The 26,811-nt window shown below is 39.7% G+C and overlaps 1 protein-coding gene across 3 annotated transcripts in view; it reads left to right on the top strand.

The window, feature by feature from the left end:
- The window catches only part of gpc6a (glypican 6a), a 162,076-nt gene that overhangs the window by 55,684 nt on the left and 79,581 nt on the right, over positions 1-26,811 (top strand). For all 3 annotated transcript variants that reach the window (XM_004543317.5, XM_004543318.5, XM_004543319.5), the window contains exon 3: positions 19,999-20,390. In XM_004543317.5, the coding sequence (XP_004543374.2) occupies positions 19,999-20,390 (392 nt within the window). The remainder of the gene's footprint in view (positions 1-19,998; positions 20,391-26,811) is intronic.

Here is a 26,811-nt window from a genome sequence, read left to right on the forward strand (position 1 = left end):
TTGGCCTTTTCGATTCTTTCATCGCATCAAACTTTGTGCCAGCAGTGTGGCTTGAATATAAGTGAAAATGCAGTGCGGTCTTCTGAAAAGGTCGATTGAGATCTATTTCGAAATAAACCTGGACTTCTAAAACAGAAAAAAAGGATGCAATTAATGCTTCACAAGGCATCTTAATGTGACCATCATTTGAAATTGATAGAAATGAAATCATGGAGCTAAAATTAAATGATTCACAACAGTAATTTGTTTTTGAAAGATCCATACATTTTACATGCAGGTGAAATCGTTAAGTGGGACTTGCTAATTAATGACATCATGACTAACGCACACTCCAAAGTGTGACTTAAGGAAGCTGGGATGTTGCAGCTAGGTGCTAAAACGTATGCTTAATTAAATGTTATACATGGGTTTAAGTTTCCTAGTATTAGTCATCAGGTGGGTCCTTTATTCATTTTGTGCACTATGACCTACTCATGGCAGTGAAGCTTTTTTCAAACATTTATCTAGTGAATGATGATCAATCATGATGAAATTGGTTGTGGTGTTTATGACTGAGGGTTGAATAACACCAGCTGAAAGTTTTATGTGCAGTAAATTGATTCATTGATAATTTATGATAAATAATGCATTTTCAAGACTACTGTTTTCGTAGAGATGTTGTTAAGCTTTCCTTTTTTAAAAATATGATTATTCAGAGAGAGAATGCTACTAGTTTGTGGGTTTGCGTTAAAAAAAAGACACACAGGCAATTCAAAAGAAGCATCTCTTGTCAGAAACTGTGCCACTGTGACATTTCACAGAGCACAGTGACCACAGTTTTCCTTGGGGTGCTTTCTACTCTAAAAAAACAGAAGCTGTGAGCTGTGTGTCTGTAGAAGCAATCCCACTCTTACTCCACCCCCCACCTTTCTGGTCCAAAGTCCAAATTTAACCGCCGAAGGCAACTCTGATGACTGTACGAACATTTTCATTGATGTTATGATGATGAAAAAATGATGAACATTAGGAAAAAAAACTTGCATGTATGGCAGCTGGACAGAGAAATGTGTTCAATGAGATTTCAGAAAGTAAATCAAACAAACTGTGAAGGTTTTGGGGGCTACTAAGTTGCTCCTTCAGCTCTAACTGACTTCAGTTCCGCTAATGCTCTCCCATTCAACATAGCACATGCTAATTAGTTTATCCTTGGCAGCCCTGCCAAGCCTGTGGGCACCTTGGCTATATCTCACCTTTAGTTCCCCTCAGATTCCAGACACAATAGTCACTAAAAGAGAATAATTTCTGCCCTCCGTTCTTGAGCCTTAGGCTGATGGGACGTATTCACAGCAAATAAGAGGATCAGACTGCAGTGAGTGTGGGTGCAGTGAAATACCTTAGTATATTAGGATGGGGGGGGCAGTGTTTAAAAGGCAGGGAATCCCTCGTGGATGTGCATGTGGACCACCACAGATGCACAGTTGTTTTTATTGCTTATGCCTTATTGCATTTCTTTTTCATGTAATTGTGCTTGGAAAATGCATTTTACACAGTTGCAGACTGACACTGACAAAACAGCGCTTTCTTTTTTGCCAAAGTTTAGGCACAGTGAAGAATCGTGCATTCATTATAGAGGTAGAAATGATCCTGTTTGTGAAACTGTGTCTATTTTGGTTTTGTTTGCTGCATGTTTCCAGTTTTAAAGCACCTTTTGATTCTTGTCTATGAAACGACTCGTACAGATAAATGTTGATTCCTTACCTTCAAAGGATACAGCCAGCTGTCGCCCTACATGTATGTGGCACACCAAACTGAACATTACATGTATAATCACATGAAGCCTCGTACCTTCTGATGACAAACTTTAATCAACCACATTCACAAACTTGGAAATGTTTAGCACTAGTCTACCGTCTTAGGTCGTTAGTATGAGCGCTGTTCTTTTAGACTGTTTTTGTATCTGAGGCATCCTGCTGTATGATTTCCTGTTTCAGTGATGCATATGTATGATTGTGTGAAGGTGTTTTTTTTTCATTGATTTAATAGGAGGTTAAGTTATGTAGGACTGAAGCTTATCAGGAAATAAACAACCCATTTTCATTTTTTTTACACTAACTTTCTCAGATGGTTTATATGCTCACTGACACTGAATCTCAGATTCCACAGAAGCTATTGTGACACAAAAAATGGTGGAATTTTAATTGCTTTTACAGCTACACCCGATAACAGTATGATTTGCCACATCCTTCATAATCTTATTTCAATCTCTGAAGTGTAATGCAATTAGCTGTCACTGATTATTCTCCTCACATTACTAATTTCCATTGCAGTAGAAACTGCTACTTGTTTTGCAAATATAAGGTAAAGCAAGTGCCTGACTGAAGCGATTTTACACCCTATTTTGACCATATTGCGAAAGAAGAGCACAGAAATTAATTTATTTGTTTAGTGCTTTTTTTTCATGGCCCAAAAAGACAAAAGCAAAGAAGGTGTTAAATGTCATGTGCGTGAACAAGGTGGGCGCTCGGATGCTCGGAATAACCCACCGGTTCCACTGACATTATTAGCTTGAAAAATGAGGGACAATGGAAGAGATGACAGTACTTCAGCTTTCATTAACTAAATCACTTTCCACACAGAGTGCAACAGTGCACAAAGGTAATTAATTTCCTCAAGGGCAATTATTTTAGTACTTTAAGATAATGACAAGAACTCCTCAAAGTTCAATCTAGTAGGTGGTTTTGAAGGAAAATTGTCCTCAAAGGCCCAAACTGGAGTCGGTATAGCACCATCCCTGGTGGGGAAGTTAATACACCATGCAGCATATATTTATTTCAGAGAACTGTATTCAGACTTACAATGAAACACTGCAGCAAGAGCAGTTATTGTTGTAGTATTTTCTGCTGTGTTATTACATATTGACAATCTTGGTTAAAGCACGACGTAAATGGGAAGTGTAGACCTACTGTCACAATACAGCTTTCTTTGTGTTTCAAAAGTGTGCTATTAATATTGTATCTACCATTCTTAACCATGGTTAGATAAATAGACAAAATACTGTGTACAGTGTGCTGATAGTTTGAAGACGGCTGAAAATACATACTGATAATAGTACTGTGTCGATTTTAGCCAACTGATACTTGAGATACTTTATTGTCTTGGTGTATTAAAACACTTGCACACACCACGTAGTGATTGACATCCAGGCACACATACCAGGGTGATGCCTGGGTGATTATGGCTCTAGTCTTAGAACACAGGCATACATCTCTCCTGCTGTGCAGGAAGGAGTTAGTTGGGATGAGGAAGAACACATTATCAGCGGGTGTGTTCAGGTCGAGCATCAATCACTGTCTATCACTATCAGTTCCTCTCTTTCCTGTTAATAAGCAGAGCTTTCCCTACATGGTGTGCTGTTAGTTTTGCAATTGAAAGTAAAGGGTGGATTCTCTCAAGAGAAAACAGATGTCCTTGTCAGGGAGTTGCAAGGCACAAATATAAGGTACCTCATATTTGCTGCCAAGGGCAGGCATTATCCACTTTTAAGGTAAACTCACTTTTCAGAAGAAATCCTTGTCAACATTTATGAATATAAATGCACATGTTGTAAAATCTATGCCCATCTGATGACTACTAGTAGGAAGCAGACACACACACACACACTGAAGTTTTTTTCTTCTTTCATATACGAAAAACACATGGGATAGCACATAACTAACTAACATAACTAATTATATTGCAGCAATGGTAACAAAGATGTTTGTAAATCACTTATTTTAAAAACTGAATTTTTAAACAATCTAATAATATTTCATATTATCACTGAATGTAAGAGAAAAGCTAAACCTATGATGCTGCCAGTTGGCCTTGATGTCTGTGGTCCATAGATCACACAACTCCTGTAATTCCCAATGAAAAGCCCGTGTAGCAACCACTCTTTTGCTTCCAGTCCTGTCACACAGGGTGCTGATGGGTGGCAGCAGTGATGGATCAGGGAACAGATTGCCTCTCTCTTTAAAAGAACTTTCATGCTACAAGAAATGAGACTTGCTGGTTTTGACACAGATCAGAGAAAGATTCAGAGTACCATAGACCACGGCCTGCTTACAGCCAACCAAACCATCTTTCATCATTCTGTCTATCGTCTTCTCTTTGCATGCTTGTTGATAATAACCACTTTCCTGGTATATTGATGCATGCTCAATCCCCCAGGTAAGTAAATTCCACGAGGTTGATTCTGTTCATCTGGACGTAGCGTTTTCAGTGGTAGAAACGTTTCGTCGCTCGTCCAATTGACTTCTTCAGGCTGAAGAATAAACAAATCAACTTTTTGGGAGGTAATTTCCTGGTAATATTTGTCCTACTTTCTTGGTTAACTAGTATCTTTTTGTTTTTCGAAGACTGACTTGGTCATTTGTTTGCAAATCTTCAGAGATGTTGCTTTTACACAGAACAAAGGAGGAAAACAGAAGCCACAGAAACCCAGCTGCATTTGCACTTAGAGAATGAATGTGTCTGCCAAGACTTGTTCCCTTAAAACCTGATAACAACAGACGAAGATTTAATAACAGCAGTTAAATTAGGTATGAATACAGTATGCTGACTTGCCTCGAGCACAAATGGTAATGAATATTGTTTTGATTATACTTGTTAGTAGTCATGTAGATCTTGCGTGGGTCAATATGGTTAAATTTACAAGAGAAGAACATCTTTGATTAAGCATTGGTGTTTAATGAAAGCTCCATCAGGCTTCCTTTTCCCCTTTTTTCTTCTTTCAATTTTATGCCTAAGCCATGCCTTTCAGCTTCAGCCCTCTCGTATAATTTACCACCATCCGTTATTTAAAAGGCAACTCCCTCCTGGTTCATGCCATCATTCAGCATGTCTTAAACAATCATTGCCCTGTCTTACCCACACCGGAGGCTATCACAAATCACTCTTCTCTTTAAATGATTTAGCTGTTCATTTTTTTGTGCCCGCCTGGTGCCTCTTGAGCTGAAGCCGGCATCACACCATATGTTTCTTTGGATCTGGTTTTCGATTTATGAGAACAGCAAATGTGTATAGATTTTTTTTTCTCAAATTCTGCTTATCAATCCTCAATAGTGAAATTTTTACAGTAGTCAGGTGTTTTACTGTAAAAATACCAGCGTAATAATGGAAAACCATTTTTCAGAAAGTGTTTACAGCTGCCAAATAACTGCTGTCCAAACTGCAATAACTACTAATTACAAGCATTCAATTAGTAGCATCTATTATCCTTATAGAAATGCTTGTACTAGCGTCACCCCCATGGTATTATGTACGTTGAATTATTCAAGTAAAAACTGTCTATGTCAAACTCATATACTTTAACATGAGTTACCAAGTACTGAAAGCACTGTACATAGTTTCATTGCAACAAGGAAGGTACAAAAGAAAGAAAGCATTTTGACCATTTGCTGTTAAAAAAAACTGCATAAGTTATTGTTGCACTGCAATAGAATCACCTAATTAAATCCCATTGAAAGCTTTTCACTCAAACACCCAACATACCTCAAGTGAGAGTGAGAAGAAAGCGTGGTCAGTGCCCAGTATACAGTATCTTACATCTACCAGCATCTACATTTATAATCCTAATTACTGGGCTAAAGCTGCTGATGGCTGAGCGTGGTGGTCAACCCTGCAATTGATCAACAATTCTTTACATGCTCTGCGTCTCCAGTATTAGACTTTTGTAAAACACATATAACAGATCTAACATATCTCAGTAAGTCACCAGATGCACTGAAGCCAAGGCAGAGCAACTAAACAAAATGTAATGGATGCAAATCCTGCAAAGGATGTTGGCAGTGTTACCAACCCACTGATTATTAGCCGCCGTCATGGAACTTGCTTAACACACTCGTTATTTCAAACATGTCTGCATTTCAAACAACAACACAAGGCAGTAAAGCTAACACGGTCTTATTTATGCATTTTAGCGATTTATCTTGTGACTGAGATAATACAGTATTCCTTCCTCTGCTGTGGGGACATTACAGTTGTATCCTGGAATATAAATTCAAGGTACAAGGCGTCAGGCTTTAATGACAGCAGTTCTTCATGTGAGAAATGACAATGTCTGCGTGTGGCTCTTCCGTGATTATACCAGGGTGTGAATCTTAACGCTTTTCAAGTATGTGTTCTGCCAGTTTTCAGAGAGCATCTTCAAAGAGGAATAATGAGTTGTTATCCATGAATTTTTCAGGTAGACTAACCTAATTTATTATGCTTTGAATTCATGCTTTAGAACTCTATATTTTCCTCTCTTCTATAGGAACTGGCTCCATGCATGTCTACTGAAAGAAAGGCTTTTGTCTAACAGAAGGAGCTGGCACAGAAAGTTGCTGGTCTAAAAGTTGGAGCTGGTGCCGTGGAAGGAAATAAAAAAAAAAAACGCAAAGGAAGGAGAAAAGAAATATCCCGATGCATCCCACAAATTCTTCTACTGTGTAATCATGCATGAGTTTAATTTTGGATAATTTAGTTTTCAGACCTGTCTAAATAAGGATTTGTTCTCAGAAGCTGTCTCTGCACTGGCACCAGCATGAGCACCAATGCTGAGTTAGGGGAAAAGAGGTGTGATTAAGAGATTCTGGGAGCAGGTCCATAAAAATCAAAAGCCTTAACTGATTTAAATTTGGTCAATCTCTTGTTCAAGGACATTTTGGAAACGGAATGACAGTTTTTAGTCCGGCTGCTACTTTTAGATCGCTCCTGGGAAGTCCTGACCGTAGGAATTCAGACCACTCTCACTGTGCTCTCAGCGATTTCAACATAAACCTCGGACTTGCACAGAAAGAAAACTTCTCTTTCTAACTGACCCAAATTTTTTGTGGCAGATCATCACTGGTGATGATAACTGGTCTCCAGCTACAGCTGTGCAGTTTTCAGCAGTTTTCATCAAAGAGACTACAGTTTCCAATCCTGAAGACAAGAAATTGCCTGTAATTTTGTGGCGTGGAGGAGCTCCATCGCCCTTCACAGATGCACAGAGAGTTCTAGAAAGAAACGTTAGCTGCAATTGAATGATCAAGACATGCAGAAGATTGTCTTGACGGGGACAAATTTAAATCAGATCAAGATTTTACTTTTACATGATGGAATTTGTACAGCAGACTGTAACGATCATGTATAGACTAATCTACAATAATATATTTGTTTACTTCAAATAATAGCCGTATTTTCCTCAGATGGTACACAGAATTTGACAAAATATGATTAAAATCCTTCATTAAGATTTACTGGATACACATTATCTTTCAACTAACTTACAAATCTGTAGAAGGAACTGGAATGAATATCCACTCATCCGGTATTTGCCGGGCCAGATGGTACGTTTGGATACCATCAAGTATCTTTTAATACAGCAGATGCTGAATTGTGAAATATCTCTGTTTTGGCTAGCTGGCTATATGCCATTATGTCTAAAAGCCCATTATCCAAGGCAAATATGTGACCTCCCTATCTGCTGCTATCAGAGAGCATCAAGTACAGCCAAAGTTGTTTCTTTGATAGCAGAGAACGGGCTTCTTCTCAATTCAATCTGTCAGCTCGCGGCATAAAAGAATTCTATGCTCAACCTTTCTCCCTGAGATTTAAAGCAGAGATTCGCTTAGCTGTCAGAAAACAATTGTTCTTTGTAAAGAGCGGTGGCTGGTGCAACTTTAATTTTAAAGATGTTTTAAATGAGCTGTCACTCGATGATTGATAGATTGGGAGAAACTTGCCTCCAGTTCATCTGTGTCCTACAACAGAGGGCTTTAATTACGAGCCCCTTGTATCGATGCTGTCAGCTCCACTGTGATATGCATCATGTGTGTGAGGAAAATGGATTTTACCACCTGGCTGCCAGCTGCTTGCAGTCTCATTGCACACAATGTCATCGGTTGAAAATGCATTGTCATCATTGCGGAGTGATACTGCCTGGGGATCGAGGCCTTTGATATTCATACATTCACTCACGTGCTCACTTTTATTCATAGTTTAAAGTGAATTTGATTATGATCGATGAACAATCATGCATGAACCGACTTACCATTTGATCAATATCTGCTCTCCGTGTGTCTATTTTTCATACAAACAATGAATGAATTTTAAAGTCCCTGTGCATAAAACTATAATGTTTCAGCATTCAGAAAGTAATTTTGGATACCATTGTGAAATGTGAAACTGTTCCTTTATCTTTACAGTTTGACATTTCTAATATGCCAGGCAGTAAATGCTATTTTTAACTGTTGTAACTTGAGTGTCTAAGGCTTTATGTCTGGGCATGTCCTGTGTGCTGAATCTGTTGTGCCAAATGTACAGATCTCAAATTAGGTCACTGTTTTAGGTTAAAATAAATGAGCGTATTTTAATATTGTTTTGATGATGATAGAAGAAATATTTATTTGAACATGTAAGGTGAATATTGCTCTGCAGAAACAGTGCTGAGGCTCACTGGATATTTTCATGGACACCTAAAGAAACCTCCAAGGTGTAAAATAAGAAAGAAATATTACATAAATATTATATTATAGACTGACATTTCAGTCAGTTGTATCGCAGTATTCAGATGATGGTGAGGTGGATTCGTTTTACTCAACAGAAGCTTGTAGCAGAGCATTTCTTACTATCATTGTGACAGTGAAAAACATGGCATTAGAAATATCAAAGGAAAATAAATAATTTTTTTATTCTAAGAAAAGTGACAGAGTAGAAATGTTTCTTATGTTTCTAAAGGGGGTGCAGCGTGGCACTCCAAAAAACAGCTTCATGAACAACCAGCTCTGGCAGACAAAAAATAAGCACACCACATAAAAAAGATCAATGCTTCAGGTTTGGTAACTGCAAAAAGGAAAAACTGCTTCACAACTGATACAGATTTTGATAAATAAACGCCAGCAAGGCCAGAAGAGACCAATCTCCTACTGGTTTCAGAGGATGAGTGGGATCTCTAAACTACTTCTCAGGATTGGAAACAAGACCAAATAATTTTGGTCAGTCGAATCCTTTTTTTTTTCTTTTTAAGTCCAATTAATAATTAATAGTTTGAGATTTGTGGGTGTGAGAGCAGTATTCAAGGAGATGAAAGGAAAGACGGAATCATGCAGCGTGCTCCAAAAATAAGTGAAATATGGTAGTCCTCAGGTCTGAGGATGTTTTGCCTACTCTGGAATTGGACATGTGCACCAAATCCATCACACTCTGATCAAGAAGTACCACTTCATTCTTTGGAGACATGCTTCACCCTCAGGTCTCTATCTATCCGGAGAAGTAATAACAGCAATCCTAGCCAGCTGTATGACTGTGTGATATGCATCCTCAATATCACCCGACACTAATTTTTCTTTAAGGTCGCTCCACTCCACTCTGAAATGTGGCTGTGCGTCAGTAGTTACAAAGGACTCAGGATCACACATTGGTTCATTAGTGACTGATTTTGGAAATTTAAATCCCCTCCCTCATGGATGTTATTTAGAGTGGAGGCGATGTCAGCCTGAAGATGAAAATTGAGTATAATGAGTTGACAATTGTGCCAGATAACATGTAACAATACAGGTAAGTTATTTTTAACAACTGTGTGACAGCTGGCACATTTCTATTATGTATCAGACTGCCATAAGAGTAAAATGAATTTCATGAAGAAATCATACTCCGTATACTTCAACATAAGGACTAGTAGTATTTTAAATAAATACATTAAATAGATAGTAAGTAATAACTCAAGTTTTATTTATAGCTTTCCTCAGGAGACGGACTGTGTTAAATGTAGAGTCACCATTAACACAGAAATAAAGTTAAAGGGCCCAAACTACAAAGTAGAACGTGTACCTGAATGTACCGTGTTAGAAATAAAGCCAGTCACAGAAGGATAGTGTTGCATCCATTCTGCACAGTAAGCAATTCAAAACAGTGTGAAAAATGTTATCATTAACATTTACTGCAGCCCAGTTTGTTCTGATGTTCGATGTTTGATTCTAATTTTACAGTTAACTCAGTATAATGTGTGGAAACTGGGAACTATAATTAGTACAAAGGTTGGGGAATTACATTTATAGTTGATGATATTTTTGTTAATTTATTCTTTAACTGAGGAATTCTTTTTTCTTTTTAATAGATATCTGTAGAAATACAAAAGTAATCAGAGGCAGTAACTTTAAGGGCTGAACACAGATTACGGTGACACTGTGGAGTGGCACTTTCTGTACTCTTGGACAGCAGTCTGAGTTGGTTTTTGCTTCGTTTTCTTTCTTTTTTTATGTCCTCTTGAGTCCATCAGTCGGTGAATGGTTTAAGTGCTGAGTGTCACCGCTCCAACCTGAAACAAAGCCAAAGCTAAAAAAAAAAGAAAGAAAGAAAATGCCCAGTACCAGCTTGGGAAAACAAAGTGGTATCTTCTGCTGTGGCCTTTAACTTTCCTCTGCATTGCTGTTTTGCACGTTGCACTTTGTAAAATCAGGATACCTTTATGTTTGGTTCTCTAAAGTGCTGGTTCACTCCCTCTGTGGTGTACTTTTTGTGAGGCAGCAGTGCTTCTGTTGCTGCTCCTGCTGCTGCTAGATTGTTTAAATATTGACACCCATTATGCTGCCTGGAAGTCAGCATTGTAGAAGCTCCTATTTGTTACTTTCATCAATGCCACCATGGTCCTTTTGGAAATAAATATGGGTGTTCACCACTGACTAATCTGTTGTTTCTCATCTAGTGTCATTAGGATATGTTAATTCATGATAATTAAGGTCCTGTTGTCGTATCGCCCTTAAATGAATGATTGGAATTCATCAACATGGACATGAACACAAATTAAAACAGATGTTTCTGAATATTTAATCAGCCGATATCATGTGCAGGAAATTACATGGATTTTATGAATTAGGTTCTGTTTGTTATGTAGCTTGTTGTTGTCGTAGAATAGTGACAGACCATTCAGTTTTATGAAAACATTGTCTCTTTATGAATACTCCTGTTATTTTTAGTGTGTGTGTCTTCAAATGTTAAGAGAAACCACAGACGCAACTTTTTAAAAAGGTGCTACAAATATATTAAAGAAGCATTAAAATAGCTTCATTGTCAGTGCCAGTGTAAAGTGACACATTGGAGATAACGGCAGATGAAATACAACCTTTTTCTTCAACCAGGAATATGTGGCACTTCTGTTTCACAGCTGTAAGAGGATCTGCATCATAGAAGCTGCCAAGGTCAGAGGTTTGTTAGGTGCTTGTCCAGCATAATTTACTGGTCAGCCCAGAAGGTGACCACAATATTTTCTGGGCCGTTATTACTGACAGGTCTTAGGACATTTTGATCAAGGAGCGACTCAAATGTTAAAATTGCTTCACTTTCTAAACTGCACACCTTTACATTCACGCCTACCTGACCCAGTAATTGACCAGACTAGTATGTCTGTGTTGGCTGAAACCCACACTTTGCATGTTTTCCGGGAGAGACTGTGCCCTTTATTGCTGTATTTAAATTATTTTAAGTTACAGCTGCCCATCATGTTGTTGGCAGTTTAAAAAAAAAGTATAGATGGTACTAATAATGATTTGATTAGTTTGTCAACATTTGGATACACTAAAATGTAAATGCTCAACAAAGTTGTCACTGTAAAGTCAGTAGGAACCAATAACTGTAGCATATTTAATTCAAATCCATTAAACAGACTGTCTTCCAGTACAACATTACCCCGGTCTATTGCTTGGTTGAGCATAGTGAGTGCAACTGATTGCATTTATTTTGATGTGAGAAAAATAGAAAGTAAGATGAAAACATTTCTCATCTGAGTTTTGAGTGGAAGAGTTTTGAGTGGATGGGTGGGACAACACATTGGATTTTAATAGTGTGGACTACAACCTATTTCATGTTTTAAACTTGTAAAAAAAACATATGTTACATTATTTCCCTTATTCACTAAACATTGTGTTCTGGGGTTTTGAAAATTTGTCTATTTTCTTAACTGCTTCTCTTATTAAGGATTAGGGGCTATGCCAGTTGCTATAGCACTACAGCTAAGGTCATTAGTCTAGTGGATAGCTTGTTAGCCTATTGCAGGGCTAACACAGAGACACAGACAACCACTTACACCTATGGCTGACTTAAAATCACCAGTTATGTCTTTGCACTGCGGGAGGAAGCTGGAGTACCCAGACTAAACCCCCCATTTGCATGCAGAGAACATGCAAACTCAGCTGGTCAGATCTCAGGACCTCGTCGCCGCTAGGCAGCAATGCTAACAGCAGCTCCCCTGTGCCATTCGGTTTTGAAAATCCTCACAAGAAACGAAACAATTCACTGCAATTTGTCACCCGTCTGACACTGAACTCCATTAGTTCAGAGGAATACTAAACAGTGTTTATTTGCGGTTGAAGTAGTTTACTTGAGTCAAGCTGTTGTTGTTTTGGTGCTACAGATGTAAGCACTGTTATTAACTTGGCTAATTTAACGGAAGAACTGTGTAGGCTTGTTTTACGGCTGTTTTCTGCACACGTGTTGCTAGTTTGGGTTATTGTTATTTCCCAGAACAAAGGAGATGTTGAAAAAAAGGGCAATACCGAGCAAGTGGAACTTGAGAAATTTATGGCCAATGGGAGGCTCATGTACACAGTCTGCATCGACGAGTCCTATTTGGTAGATAATATGACTTCTTTAAATACTGTGCCAATCAAGAAAAAAAAAGCTCCAAGTGATGGATATTTTATGGTGACATAAAATGTTAATTTGTCCCTTTTTTTATAGGGAAGCAGTAAAACACTGAGCATTCTGGTATTATGCAGACAGCTCTGACTGTATTTAAAATGCATTACATTACCAGGCCAGAATATCTAAATTGTAATAATATTTATGCTAAGTTTTGTACTATAACCCTCTGGTCATTCAAGTCTGTTGGACCAGTAATTGAAATTTTGTCTTAATTAACCATACAAAGAATGAGGAATTTCATTGTTTGAGGCATTTAAGCGACTGAGTTCTCAAACTGTGTGAAGTAAAATTAATGGGCGAGCACACGTTTTCTTTTGTGGATAATGTGTTATTATCAGAGCAACAGAAAGGTCACCTTTATTAATCATAATAATTATTTACAGTAATTAGGCCAGATATCAAAGGAGGACTTCTGCTCTCAGAGAAAATTGATTCTTCACACTCAGAATTGCTTCAAGGGTATGAACACCATGTGCATTTTCTTATTTTGTATGCAAGTCCATCCTCGGTTCTGACTGGCAGTAAACCGGAGCTTCACTTTGTCATAGTTTTTATGCGGCATATTATTTATTGTGTTTTTCCAAGTTAAAAAAAAAACAGGAAAGAAAGCTTCTGGCTGACAGGATGATTAATAATAATGCTAATAACAACAGTATATGACAGACTTTTTGTGCACTTTGAAGAACTTAAAGTTATTGTATGTTACATAACTAAGATGTTACATAAAAAAAATGAATCGAGAAATAGAAAAGGGATATTATTAGATTTATGTGCCTGAAGACTTTAGGAAGGCTGGACTATACTCTAAAAACTTTGCAGATACTCTTTTTATTTCTTTATTTTTCATTTAAAAGTCTTACAAAATTTATCAAGACAGAGAAAGAGCACGAAGATACATTTTAATTGATCGTGTTAAAAGAAATACCGGGTCTCTGGCAGGCTGTAGACTCTTTTTAGCATTAATGATGCAGTCCAACCAGGCAAAACAGAGACATGTAAAATAAGAAGGAAACTGATATTTTTTACAAATTTCGTCCAAATATTCAGTAGTGTGCAAAAGTCTATAGCCATTCCTCATATTCCATTTCCACATCGCCAGACCTTCTTATATTTTCTTGTAATTCTTTATCACCCTAGTATCCCTAGTTTAAATTAAATTCAGTTTTATTTCTATAGGATCATATCATAACAGCAGTCGCCTCAACATGCTTTATACTGTAACACAATAATTTTTCATTTGATTAAATGCGGCCATGCTAGTACAACAAACAACTGCAATGCTATTATGGGGGTATGCTATGTTTCATCCATTTTCATTTTACTTCATTATTTTTTAGATGTGCTGAATTTATTGAGCTAAAAAATAATTCAAAAAGCAGACGCTGTTGTTTTTTTTTCTCATATTATTACTGGAATCGTAACCCTAAAACTCAATTTTAGAGCCTCGATCACTTGAGGAATTTGGATGCTGGATGATTCCTAAATGGTTTGTGTCAGTAAGCATACACCCCTGTATGTTTCCAGCATGTTTGAAATGTTTCCAAGTATTAAGACCATCACGGCTGGGTAGCTGAATGTTATCCAAGGTCAATAACTTTCAATGATAATCCTCTGTCAAATATGTATTTTGGCCAGAGGAGAGCAGTTCACTCTTCATGAGTTGGCAGGCTGCAGCTGCTATGTGAAACTCTCAGTACGGCCAATTTTTCAGGTAGTGGACCCTGAAATCACACAAAAAACAAACAGTTATGCAAACACAAGGGTGGAGTTTATTCTGCGTACTTGTTCTTCAAGTCTTGGACTCACAATACAAAACTTTAAACTGAAAGTCATTTGTTCTTTCAACAATAGTTATTCTAAAATGCAACAAATGCCTTTTGAAAGACAAGGTTGCAAAAGTAAAGACAGTCATCTTCTGTAATAATGATTAAAAATAAGACGAAGATATTTAAATAATAGCTTGAACATGCACAGAATTTGGAAATGCACTCGGGCAGTGGGAAGAATACTTTGTCCTCAGTCGAATGGATGTTAAGGAACGTGCTGCACCTCACACACAATAGGCTTAACAAAAAACAACATTCCCATCAAAGAGCTATTGTTACTTGAGTTTTAAAAAAGCAAGAAAAATTCTGACGTCCCATTTACTTCTGGTTTTTAGTTCATAAAGGCGTGAATAACAGAAAACCATCCAAACCAGCTGTTCAGTGTCATTTAACAGTATTTTAACTGGGAAATCAATAAATGCAGTCATACAGTATTCCTAGGTTTGGGTGTAGTGAGCTGCATATAATCACAGGAACCCAGAATGTCATTAGCTGGTGCCACTGGCTCTCACCTGCGTATGTAAAACACTGTCAGCGTCATTTACAGTAAGTAGTCCGAGTCCTGAGGGCGTTTTATCGGGTTATCTTATCTAATTATTATCTTTCAGCAGTCACTTTACTTAACCTGACACTTCTGCGCAGAATAGTGTGTAATCTGTTTCTAACCACTCATAGCATTGCCGGGGACCACGTTAGGCCGTGTAGAACTTGATTAAATTTGTGAGTTCAGTTTCTTTAGCAAAATTTATCTTATTCCTTTGGCCATTTATTTCAGGGAATTAACTGCAATGTACTCATCTTTCACTGCCTCACTATTTTTATATTCAAAGTATTCAAAAGGTATGTGGACAATTTTTTATGCAAGGAACACTACTGTCTATAGCACTGTCTTAGTCTACCTAAACCTGTATCACACAGGTTTGTGGCATTTACTATAAATGGGCTCTTTTCACTCATTTCATAATGTCAGAGCTCATCATGTGAAGGTCATGTTGCATTTCTGGAGTAGTTTGCACTTCATGTGCTCATGTGGTGATGCTGCTCGGAAGGACCCTGCAGTGTCAAGTAGTTTTAAATGAATCCTCGACCAACTAAAAGAATATGCTATTTTTTTTTTTGTCCCGTTTGGATCTTTAGCCATCAGAATTGTTGTCTTAAGGCCAAGAAAGATGCCAAGCGGATTTACTTTACCAAGTGGATCATCGTGGCCTTGGGTCCATTTGATTGACCTTTATTATAATTATGTATTTATTTTATTTTATTTTCAGTTGATACAGACGGGACAGACATGACTGGGGGATAGGACAGGGAGAAAGAATGAAAGAAAGAGAGGGAGAGAAAGAAAGAAAAACAGAGGGGAGAAGAGACGGCGAGAAAGGGGGGGAAGGAAGAAAGAAAAACAAACAAAACACTTGGATCACCTGAATGGAGAAAAAAAAACAGAAGAGAAAACAAACAAAAAAGAGCAACATAATAAATACAGCACCATCACAATAAACTAGCTAGCAGTAGATAACAGTAGATACTAAATATTAAACGCTATTGTGCAGCACGCAAGATAGACAGCACATAATGTTCTTTGAGGCAGCAGCCAAGAAAGCTGTAGTCCGCGTCTGTGAACACCTGTGTGTACACCTGTGTGCACACCTGTGTGGATCAGCATGCTTGTATTCCATGTAACGATCTGCTAGGGAGTGTGGGGAGCCATAGCCCCGTCCACCAGGGTATGAAGCAGGTATGGAGGAGATCCAGGCCCCAGATATCCAGAGGCCCCAGAGTACAAGGACCCGAGGAGGACCACCAAAGGGGGGGAACCGTGCCACCCTCCTGGGAAGAGCTGAGTAGAGCCCCAAACGAGAGGTCACCCAGCAGCCACGGAGCAGAGGCCAGAGGGGGTTGCAGTGGCGTGCCCGCGGGCTCTGCCGGCAGCCAGCTGTGCCAGAGAGGACCGAGCTTCAGGCCCAGAGGCCTGAGGGCATCCCACCCCCTGGAAGGGGCCCAGCCGGGCCACAGGCGCCAGGCCCCGCCAATCGGCCACCAAGAGTGAGCCAGTACATACATGAGCGCCCAGCCCCAGTCGACAAGAACCACCAACACACCAACGCCTGTGGGCATCAGCCACCGGCAGGGAGTGTGGTGAGGGGAGATAGGCCTCCGTACTTTAGAGGGCCTGAGATGTACCCAGAGAGGTTGAGTCTAAGACCCAACCTGACATATAGACACGGACGAACAGGCACACGCAGACACAAACGTGCATTCCCACCCCCATATACACAACCAAATACTCGGCACTCACCCAACGTGTAGACAGACACAAATAGACACTGCACAGACAGTCACACTCCCCAAACATACTCTATATCCCAGGTCCAGGTACCCCGGCCCCCAGAGGGGCAAGCCGCACCTAGACCCAGGAGATGTAACCCTTCTCTCTGGGGTGGAGGCAAGCGGACCACTTCCTTATCTGCAGTAGCAGGGAGGCCCCGCATCCCAGACCCCAGTCTGACGGCCAGCACCTCCTCCCAGCCCCCCAGCCCTGACGGCTGAAGACCTCAAACCTCCCTACGCCCGCTCATATATAGTGTTGCTGTGTGCTGTTCTAAAGTGCATTTAAAACTCAGGAGAGCATGGTACTAGCTTCCTCTCAGAGAGCAGCACGGCTCCTCCTGAAAACCCTTAGTGTCTAAATGCATTTAAAATTGAGGGTAGGGCACCAGCGCCAGAGGTGGGTTGGAGTACACTGACCATCCTCTGGATTGGATGCTGTAAAACGTGCCCACCCCCAAGGCCCTATATGTATGTGTTATGTGAGAGTGTGAGTAATGTGGATGTCTAGGTTGCAGAATAAAATTGAGGCACAGGCGGCCAGAAGGGGACAGAGGGGAAGTGCCTCCCCTGCACCCTGGTGACATACCTGCACCCCAAGCCCTGCGTGTGTGGATGGGTGTGGTAGAGCGGGAAGAGGGAGGTAGCTGAGGATGGGGAAGGAAGAAAGGGAGGGGCAAGCGGCCCGCTGACCCCAGTAGGCACCCCCACACTCTGGAACCCACCAGGGCAAGGGGGCCCAGGCCCATCCGGACCGGGGCCCGCAGCAGCAGCACCGCCCAGCCCCACAGAGTCCGGGGCAGCCCACCCAACTCCACCCCAGAGAAAACTGCACCCACCCCATCATCCAATCATCTCCCAAACTACACAAGACAATAGATGCCTAGGTTGAGTTCATTCTCCACCTCTCCTAAATCTCTCCCCCCCACCTGCAGAGTGAGCTCCTGTAGTGAGGAGACCACCTGCAAAGATATAACAGCCTCCCCACCAGTTAGAGAGCCCCCTAGTTGGGCCGATGCACCAGAGGTCCCCTGCACTGGGGCTGAGTCCCCCTGCACCCACCCGCCCACAGCCCCGGCGACACAACAACCAGAACCCAAGCCCCAAGGCCCAGCCAGCACCCCAGACCGGGGGCGGAGCACCCCCAGACCCCCAAGCCTCCACGCCTGTCCCGGACCCACCCAGGGGCAGCCAGGCTACCAGGCCAGTAACCGACGTCCGCCAGCACAGACCCTCCCCCATCTCAGAATATGCTATTTATGCTCAAACTACCCTTAATCATATATTTCGAAATACTTCAGAATATATTAAGTGTAAATCATTTTAGGTTAAATATCCACATGTTGGGCTGCAAATGCGCATGAGTTTCCACATTTACCACTCAGTGTGTGAGCAATTTAAATGGTACGGATACAATAGCACGCGCAATACACAAGGGCTTATGTGTCCTTGATTCAGATCTAATTGGAAAAATGGAGTGGAAAAGGCCCTGCAGGCTGCTAATATTTAAACAAATGTTGGTGTAGTGGCAGGTCATTTAGCTGCAAAGAAACTAGAATGAGTCACTAGGGATTAGACTGATAGCAATTTCAGGTATGTGGACACGTCGTACCGTTTGCACACACACAAAAAAATGCAAGGAATACAAAGTTGGTCATATGGCATATGTCAGCTGTAAGTGCTGCAGTTGACATATGGTGACACTGGTGCAGATATGTGGATTATTCAGCTGTCATGGCCAGGAGCTTATTTAAACATTACTTTTATACATGAAGAGCTTAAATATGTATACTGACTCTTGTGATGCACTCAGGAAAGAATGATTCCAATATGTGGGGCATGATGGTCATTTTATTGTTAATCTTGTAAAATGAAACAACCGTATTCTAACGTATAATAGATATAATATTTTTAAGAGTTCACATGATTTTTGAATTTGTTGTTTTCTTAATAATTCATAGCTAAACCCTGCTTGGCTACATGAGAACATATTCATCATGCCTTATGGGTTGTCATATTATCAAAGTAGAAACTATCATTAGAACAACACGTGCCCACCATGTAAGGTTACGACTGCTATCATTAACAATGCAAAGAAATGTCAGCCACCCAGAATACCAACCAGAAGAAGAGGCCCTCCGATGGTTTATTAGCAAGCATGACACGTAAAATGTCTGCAGTGTTTGTTTGCAAAGAAGAGTGGAGGAATATTTGACATTTGTGCTTGGAGCGACGTGTTATAATCTTCCCAACATTTACACCTATGCACTCAGGAACATGGGATCCTATTAGCTCGGCTTCAGTGAGACTCCCCAGCTAATTCTGCTTTTTTTTTCTCTCTCTGAGTTAGTACTCCAGAGATCAGGTGCTCACATGGAAGAAAGGCACTTAGACAGATGACAAAGAAACAATAATATAATTGCTTTGAATGTTAAATCTGAATTGCAAAATTTCACTCGTGAATTTCGATGTTCTTTGTGTTAACACTGATTTTTAAGCAACCTGAATCAATAACAGGCCGCTGCATGGGCATGAAGTGCTCAGTAATTACAGAATGTTTGTGAAATGCAAGAATTGATGTTACAAGGTAATTAACGTAAAGGTTTATTATAAAATGACATAACGTTACATAATGTACGGCGCATATACTAACTCTGTGACAATTATACTGATTAAAAAAAGGTCGTTACAGTAAAATGTTGGCACACACTATTCAGATAATTCAAAAGGAATAAAGGCTCCGTAACACAATATTCAATTATAGGCCCATAGGCCAGCTGCCTCAGTGGACAAATAAATTGTTTCAGTGAGAAACTAATGCGTCTGGGAATAATGGTGGGTGCCCAGGATGATAATGTATACTAGTGTCTGTGTCTAAAACTTATGAATATTTTGTTACAGTATGCAATCAGAAACTTTACATTAATCATTCATAGTCCTTGTGGCCCATTATTTCTGCTATTAAATTATTAATGCCTTGAGCTGACTTTCTTCACATAATCAAGTACCTATTGTTGGCTGCTATACATTGCTTCGATAGATGTTCTCATCCCTTTGTTTGGTTTACGCTGCGGGAAAGAAGATGGTAAATATCATGTGGTGACCCAGCTTTGTGTCTTTTCTATCCCCTTTTCTCTCCCATCTCCCAAAACATCCATAAATATAGAGTTTTTCTTGGAACTGCTGGACAATTCTGAGAAGTCACTCAACAGTATGTTCACACGGACATACGGGAAGCTGTATATGCAGAACTCTGAAGTATTCCAGGACCTGTTCACTGAGCTAAAGCGCTACTACACGGGGGGCAACGTCAACTTGGAAGAGATGCTAAATGACTTCTGGTCCAGGCTGCTGGAACGCATGTTCCAGTTACTTAACTCCCAGTACCACTTTACAGATGACTACCTGGAGTGCGTCAGTAAATACACAGATCAGCTAAAGCCTTTTGGAGACATTCCCAGAAAACTTAAGGCCCAGGTCACCAGAGCATTCATCGCTGCAAGGACGTTCGTCCAGGGGTTAATGGTGGGCCGGGAGGTTGCCAACAGGGTCGCTAAGGTGAGTTTAATTTTTTTTCTCATGGCTGCTTTGAGTGTGATGTTGCTTTGTGACTGTTTAGCACTGCTGGCTTTAGCTTTAATGCAATAAACATTAGAACATATCCTTTAACATGACAACTTTCTGTGGATATGTTTGATCCCCAGGTCGTTGCATGAGATTTAAATGCTTTGCAGCTGTTTAAGACATAGGCATAGACTTTATTTAATCCCACACTGGGGAAATCCACTTGTTACAGCAGCACAGGGGACACAAGGAAAAAGGGGATTATACATATATTAGAAAAACAATAAAAAACAGAAAAAAAAGTGTACAAAAAAAGCCAAAATACATGTACAGATGGTTACTATGGTTTTGTCATTATGCATCTTAAACAATTGCAAATGAATAATAGTTCATGCACAGACCGGATGTGGAGGGCAGTTTGAGACATTTTTCATAGATATATGTGGTGATGCAGACGGTTTGATATGCATTCATTATTTTACTCCTTCACAAAGAGCAAAGCTTTGCAAAAAGGGAAAATGTTAAAGCACAGGTCAGCTGAGATTTCATGTTGGAATTGTGTTTGCATTGTTCGTCTTTGCAGTTTGTATTTTGTCATGTTTTTTTTTGTTTGTTTGTTTGTTTTTCAGTGTGCATAAGTAAAAATTTGCTTCATTTCAATGTGACAGTTTATTTAAAACTAATTAGTGTTTCGTCTGAAATCTTAGTAGATTGGATTGTAAAATAAGTACAGTGGGGCAAAAAAGTATTTAGTCAGCCACCGATTGTGCAAGTTCCCCCACTTAAAATGATGACAGAGGTCAGTAATTTGCACCAGAGGTACACTTCAACTGTGAGAGACAGAATGTGAAAAAAAAATCCATGAATCCACATGGTAGGATTTGTAAAGAATTTATTCGTAAATTAGGGTGGAAAATAAGTATTTGGTCACCTCAAACAAGGAAAATCTCTGGCTCTCACAGACCTGTAATGTCTTCTGTAAGAAGCTTTTCTGTCCCCCACTCGTTACCTGTATGAATGGCACCTGTTTGAACTCATCATCTGTATAAAAGACACCTGTCCACAGCCTCAAACAGTCAGACTCCAAACTCCGCCATGGCCAAGACCAAAGAGCTTTCGAAGGACACCAGGAAAAGTATTGTAGACCTGCACCAGACTGGGAAGAGTGAATCTACAATAGGCAAGCAGCTTGGTGTGAAAAAAATCAACTGTGGGAGCAATCATCAGAAAATGGAAGACATACAAGACCACTGATAATCTCCCTCGATCTGGGGCTCCACGCAAGATCTCATCCCGTGGGGTCAAAATGATCATGAGAACGGTGAGCAAAGATCCCAGAACCACACGGGGGGACCTGGTGAATGACCTGCAGAGAGCTGGGACCAAAGTAACAAAGGTCACCATCAGTAACACACTACAACGGCAGGGAATCAAATCCCGCAGTGCCAGACGTGTTCCGCTGCTGAAGCCAGTGCATGTCCAGGCCCGTCTGAAGTTTGCCAGAGAGCACATGGATGATACAGCAGAGGATTGGGAGAATGTCATGTGGTCAGATGAAACCAAAGTAGAACTTTTTGGTATAAACTCAACTCGTCGTGTTTGGAGGAAGAAGAATACTGAGTTGCATCCCAAGAACACCATACCTACTGTGAAGCATGGGGGTGGAAACATCATGCTATGGGGCTGTTTTTCTGCCAACGGGACAGGACGACTGATCTGTGTTAAGGACAGAATGAATGGGGCCATGTATCGTGAGATTTTGGCCAAAACCTCCTTCCATCAGTGAGAACTTTGAAGATGAAACGAGGCTGGGTCTTCCAACATGACAATGATCCAAAACACACCGCCCGGGCAACAAAGGAGTGGCTCCGTAAGAAGCATTTGAAAGTCCTGGAGTGGCCTAGCCAGTCTCCAGACCTCAACCCCATAGAAAATCTGTGGTGGGAGTTGAAAGTCCGTGTTGCTCGGCGACAGCCCCAAAACATCACTGCTCTCGAGAAGATCTGCATGGAGGAATGGGCCAAAATACCAGCTACTGTGTGTGCAAACCTGGTAAAGACCTATAGTAAACGTTTGACCTCTGTTATTGCCAACAAAGGTTATGTTACAAAGTATTGAGTTGTATTTTTGTTATTGACCAAATACTTATTTTCCACCCTGATTTACGAATAAATTCTTTACAAATCCTACCATGTGAATTCATGGATTTTTTTTTCACATTCTGTCTCTCACAGTTGAAGTGTACCTCTGGTGCAAATTACTGACCTCTGTCATCATTTTAGGTGGGGGAACTTGCACAATCGGTGGCTGACTAAATACTTTTTTGCCCCACTGTATATTTAAGACTGTTATCAAATCCTGAAGATTTCAAATGTTTTTTTTCAAAGGCTTAGAGGATACGTTTTCTAATTCCACGGTTAACACAGAAAGTTATGCAACAGTTTTTAGTGGACATCAAAACTATGAGATATGATATAACCGCAGCTGTTTGCAGATTGGCACGATTCAAACACCGGTATTAATGATCCGACTTGAGTTATTTACATTTGGATTCCATCATTCAGTTTAAAGGAGAGTGGGCTTCTGAAAACTGTGGAAATAGATGTGGAAGGTGGGGGCTGAGAGAGCTTAATTAAACAGTTTCATTTTGAAGCCAGTTTCTTCTAGTTATAGTCATCATCAGCTTTTGATTCTGTTGGTTTACAATTTATAAAACACAAAAAAACGCATTCTGGATGATTTGTGAGCATGAGATTAAAAGGCACGTTCTAAAGAAAATACTTTTTATATACTCTAAACACGTAACACCTTTAAGGCTTACTGAAACAGATTTGTCCTTAAAATAGAAACTAAATTTTTAGTTTCTGCTATTTTGCAGAGGCCTTAAAAGATTTAATTAAATGACTGAGAAATCATAACAATAATTTTAGTCTGGAAAGTGCTCGCCCTTCCAAAAGTAATATTCTTCACCTGCTTTTAGACATAAATCATATCAAACTAGATGCTCATAAGTTCAAACATTAAGTTTTAAAAATGTCTTCAGAGTTCAGCAGCGATTCGATTCGTTTCCTTTTTAGCTTAAAGCTCGCCGTGCCTTTCAATTCGACAAGGGAGAGAAACTGTAAGAAGAGCAAAGAAGAAGAAAGTGGATGCAAGAGTGGCAGGGCAAAAAAAAGAAATGATCTGTGCAGTTCACTTTTATGTTGGAGGCTTAACTCCCTGTGTAAAGTTGAGACAGATCATAGAGTGTGAACACAAGTGAATGCATTAAATTTATATTAGAACTTTGGTCTGTGACTGCATAAAAAGTAATGTTTAGACAAAAGCCTACACAGTCAACCTTCACCTATGGTAATATTTCACCTAAGTTATCTGTTTCACTGTGAAGAGCAATTTTTAGGGTATTTAGTTGCATCTTTTTCATAACTTGGATGACACTCAGATCTACTGCTGCAAAAAATGACAGGGAAATTGGTGCACTAATGTTTCTTAAGTACAGTGAATACTCGAAATGCTGATGCTTTTCAGAAATACAAGCTAGAATACAGTAGGCTATTTTTCTTTGGCAGTTAAGCTAAGCTGGAGTTTGACTTTCTTTGCATAAGTGAAATCATGTTGCTTCAAGTCCCACAACATCATTTCAGTCATCTCACAAAAACTAGGACTAATATATTGTAAGGTTTATTCAAATCCTTACTTTAGATAATTACAGCACAGTACTGTAATGTTCTTTAAAATAATTTTAAAAAGTGTTGTAGTCGATGCACTGCAGAGTTTCATGCTGACAAATAGAGCTGCCAGCAGTTCACTGTAATTCAGCAGGAAGCTTTGTTACAGTGTACACCGTATTACGACTTATAAGAAGTCACATCATACTTAACCACAAGAAATGGTTACATTGAAACTCACTGTCTAATTTCTTCATATTTTTTCATTAGATCAAAAACCAAATCATCCCTTAATTTATATTTTATCTTTGAACTTCTACCATCAGTGTGATGTACAATCAGTTTCCCCCAGTGCCCCACCCTATACTTGCACTATTTCACAGGATTGTGAATTTTCCACCTCAGTATTATGTACATATTAAAGTGCTATGTCATATTCTGCTGCCGTGTATAATCCCTAAAGAGCTGGTCATTTTTAATGCTCATAATGTCTTTTAGCTTACTACTGAGCTAGTCACCATTCCCTTAGTGGCATAGCCATTTCAGAGGAAGAGTTAAAATGAGCACATCTATACATCTGTCCTAGGCCCAAATGGCACCGCCACTCTGGATCAAATCCCATATTCCCTTCTTCCTCATCAATTATGAAGCGGCGCCTGGAAACACTGTGGCATTGCTGAAGGCTGTCAGGCCAGTGAACAACCGAAGAAGTCGAGGTGAAAAGTTGTTTGACATGACAAATCACCTTGACCTGAGATTCACCCTCAGTGCCATGCTGTTTTCAGTGGCACTGCACACATGCATCTCCTTACCGCACACTGTTAGAGTAAATAGCAATGTAAAACTTCTTGGGTTTAAGCACATTATTGCATCCCGTTCAATTGTAGATCCACAAGGATCCGAGACTTTTTATATGCTTTATGGCAGAATGCAGTTTTGTTTTTTGAGTTACTACTGCAATTACTACAGCTTCATAAATCAGTGTTTGGTCATTTGGCAGTGTGTTTTATTAGCAGACCATTTGCGAACAAATAGTGTTGAAAAATACCTCAGAGCTAGACTGCAGTGACAAACACACCATCTGTCACGAAGGTAGAATTCTGTGCTCTGATTCTGCTGTAAGTTTACTTAAAATTATTCTGAGGAGAAGCAAAAGTCAGCATTACTTTACAGTAAATACTTTTTTTACAGAATAAATGATAAATCGGTGCATATGTACGTATAAAGATAGTTTAGTGAAATGAAAATTTATAAACTTTTTATTGTCCCTGATGGATTGGCATCATCGAGATTGTGCTCAATTTCATCATTCTAGCTTGTCCAGTTGACAAAAGAGTCTCACTACAAACTCTATTTACAGGCGGTCTTAGACGATGGAGTCTTTTCACTTGACATTGATTTTTTTTCTTTTTTTTTCACACATGTGCTTTACAGGTTGCTAGTGAAAGATCATTAGACCAACAGGTTTGTCAGGGACATTGCAAACAAACGGCGAAATAAATCGTCTGTTGCTACAGGTTTTGAGTCTCATTTATATGTAAAGTGCCGCACGCTGCAAATGATGCTTAGTGGGTAACTCTAACAACACTGGGGCTTAAATTCAAATATACAAACTGATCATTAAATGTTTAAAACTCGAGGTTGTAGAATGGAAAAACACGCTTTGTCCATGTGATGCCTGCCTTCAACCAGCTGTCTGTTTAATTTTCCATGTTACTTTGCATCCGGATTTTGCTCCAATACGATGAGCCGTAAATATTTACAGCTAATACACAGTGCTGTATGGTGTAAAGTCAGAGCAGGAGAGATATCACGCCATAAAATGAGATTGCACTAGACTTGCACTGAACAGTTTCCTGGACCTCGATCCTGGATTAAGAGCAGAATCCCTTTGGATTACAGTTTATGATGACCATTAGGAGTTTTATCCTTGCGGTACTTAAAACACAGTCCAACTACATTAAGACCTACTCAAAGAAGATTGTAGGGATTTGGAATTTTTGAACGGTTTAAAGTTCAGGCATTTAAAGCACTTATCACTCACTCTGCATACGCATGGGAAGCCGGCCTAGTCCGTGGTGCACTTTTGCTCACGATGATGGAAGGAAGTAGGGTATTTTGTAGAGAGGGATTTGTTTTCCCTGATGGCTTATGCTGCCACGGTGATCTCATTATACACTCATTTCCGACCACGAACTGTCAGATAATTTCACATTAAGCTCCGAGGCAGTTTCTAATCTTTACACAACATTTACCTTAGATTAATCCTCTGCCAGATTTCTTTGCTGACACGTGAGAAATATCATCATCAGTTCCATGTGCTTTCCATACGTGCTCATGTTTTGTTTGTCTGCTTTTTGAACTCGCTGCCCTACATTACTTTTAACGAATGCATTCAACATTCAGCAAAAAAAGACAGAAACACAAGCACATATTCACTGCTGACACACAGGTTAATATGTGCTTGTTTGAATTTAAACAGTCCTACTAATCAGATAGCATTTTCATTCACTTACAGAAAATGATGCCAGTCATTTTACATGTTTTCACTTTTGTTGTTCTAATCGCAGTTAGCACATTCATTTAGCTGTTGTGCAAATCACTGCCGTGTCTAAAATATGCACCAGCTGTACTTCTATACATACTAGTGGTCAGCAAAGTTGTGTTAACAGAGTTAGTTCTAAGAAAAAAAGGTCAAGTACAGTACTGTCATTTAATCTGCACACAGACAAACGGATATGTTTCTT

The sequence above is a fragment of the Maylandia zebra genome, linkage group LG1 (assembly GCF_041146795.1).
Source record: "Maylandia zebra isolate NMK-2024a linkage group LG1, Mzebra_GT3a, whole genome shotgun sequence".
NCBI lineage: Eukaryota > Metazoa > Chordata > Actinopteri > Cichliformes > Cichlidae > Maylandia > Maylandia zebra.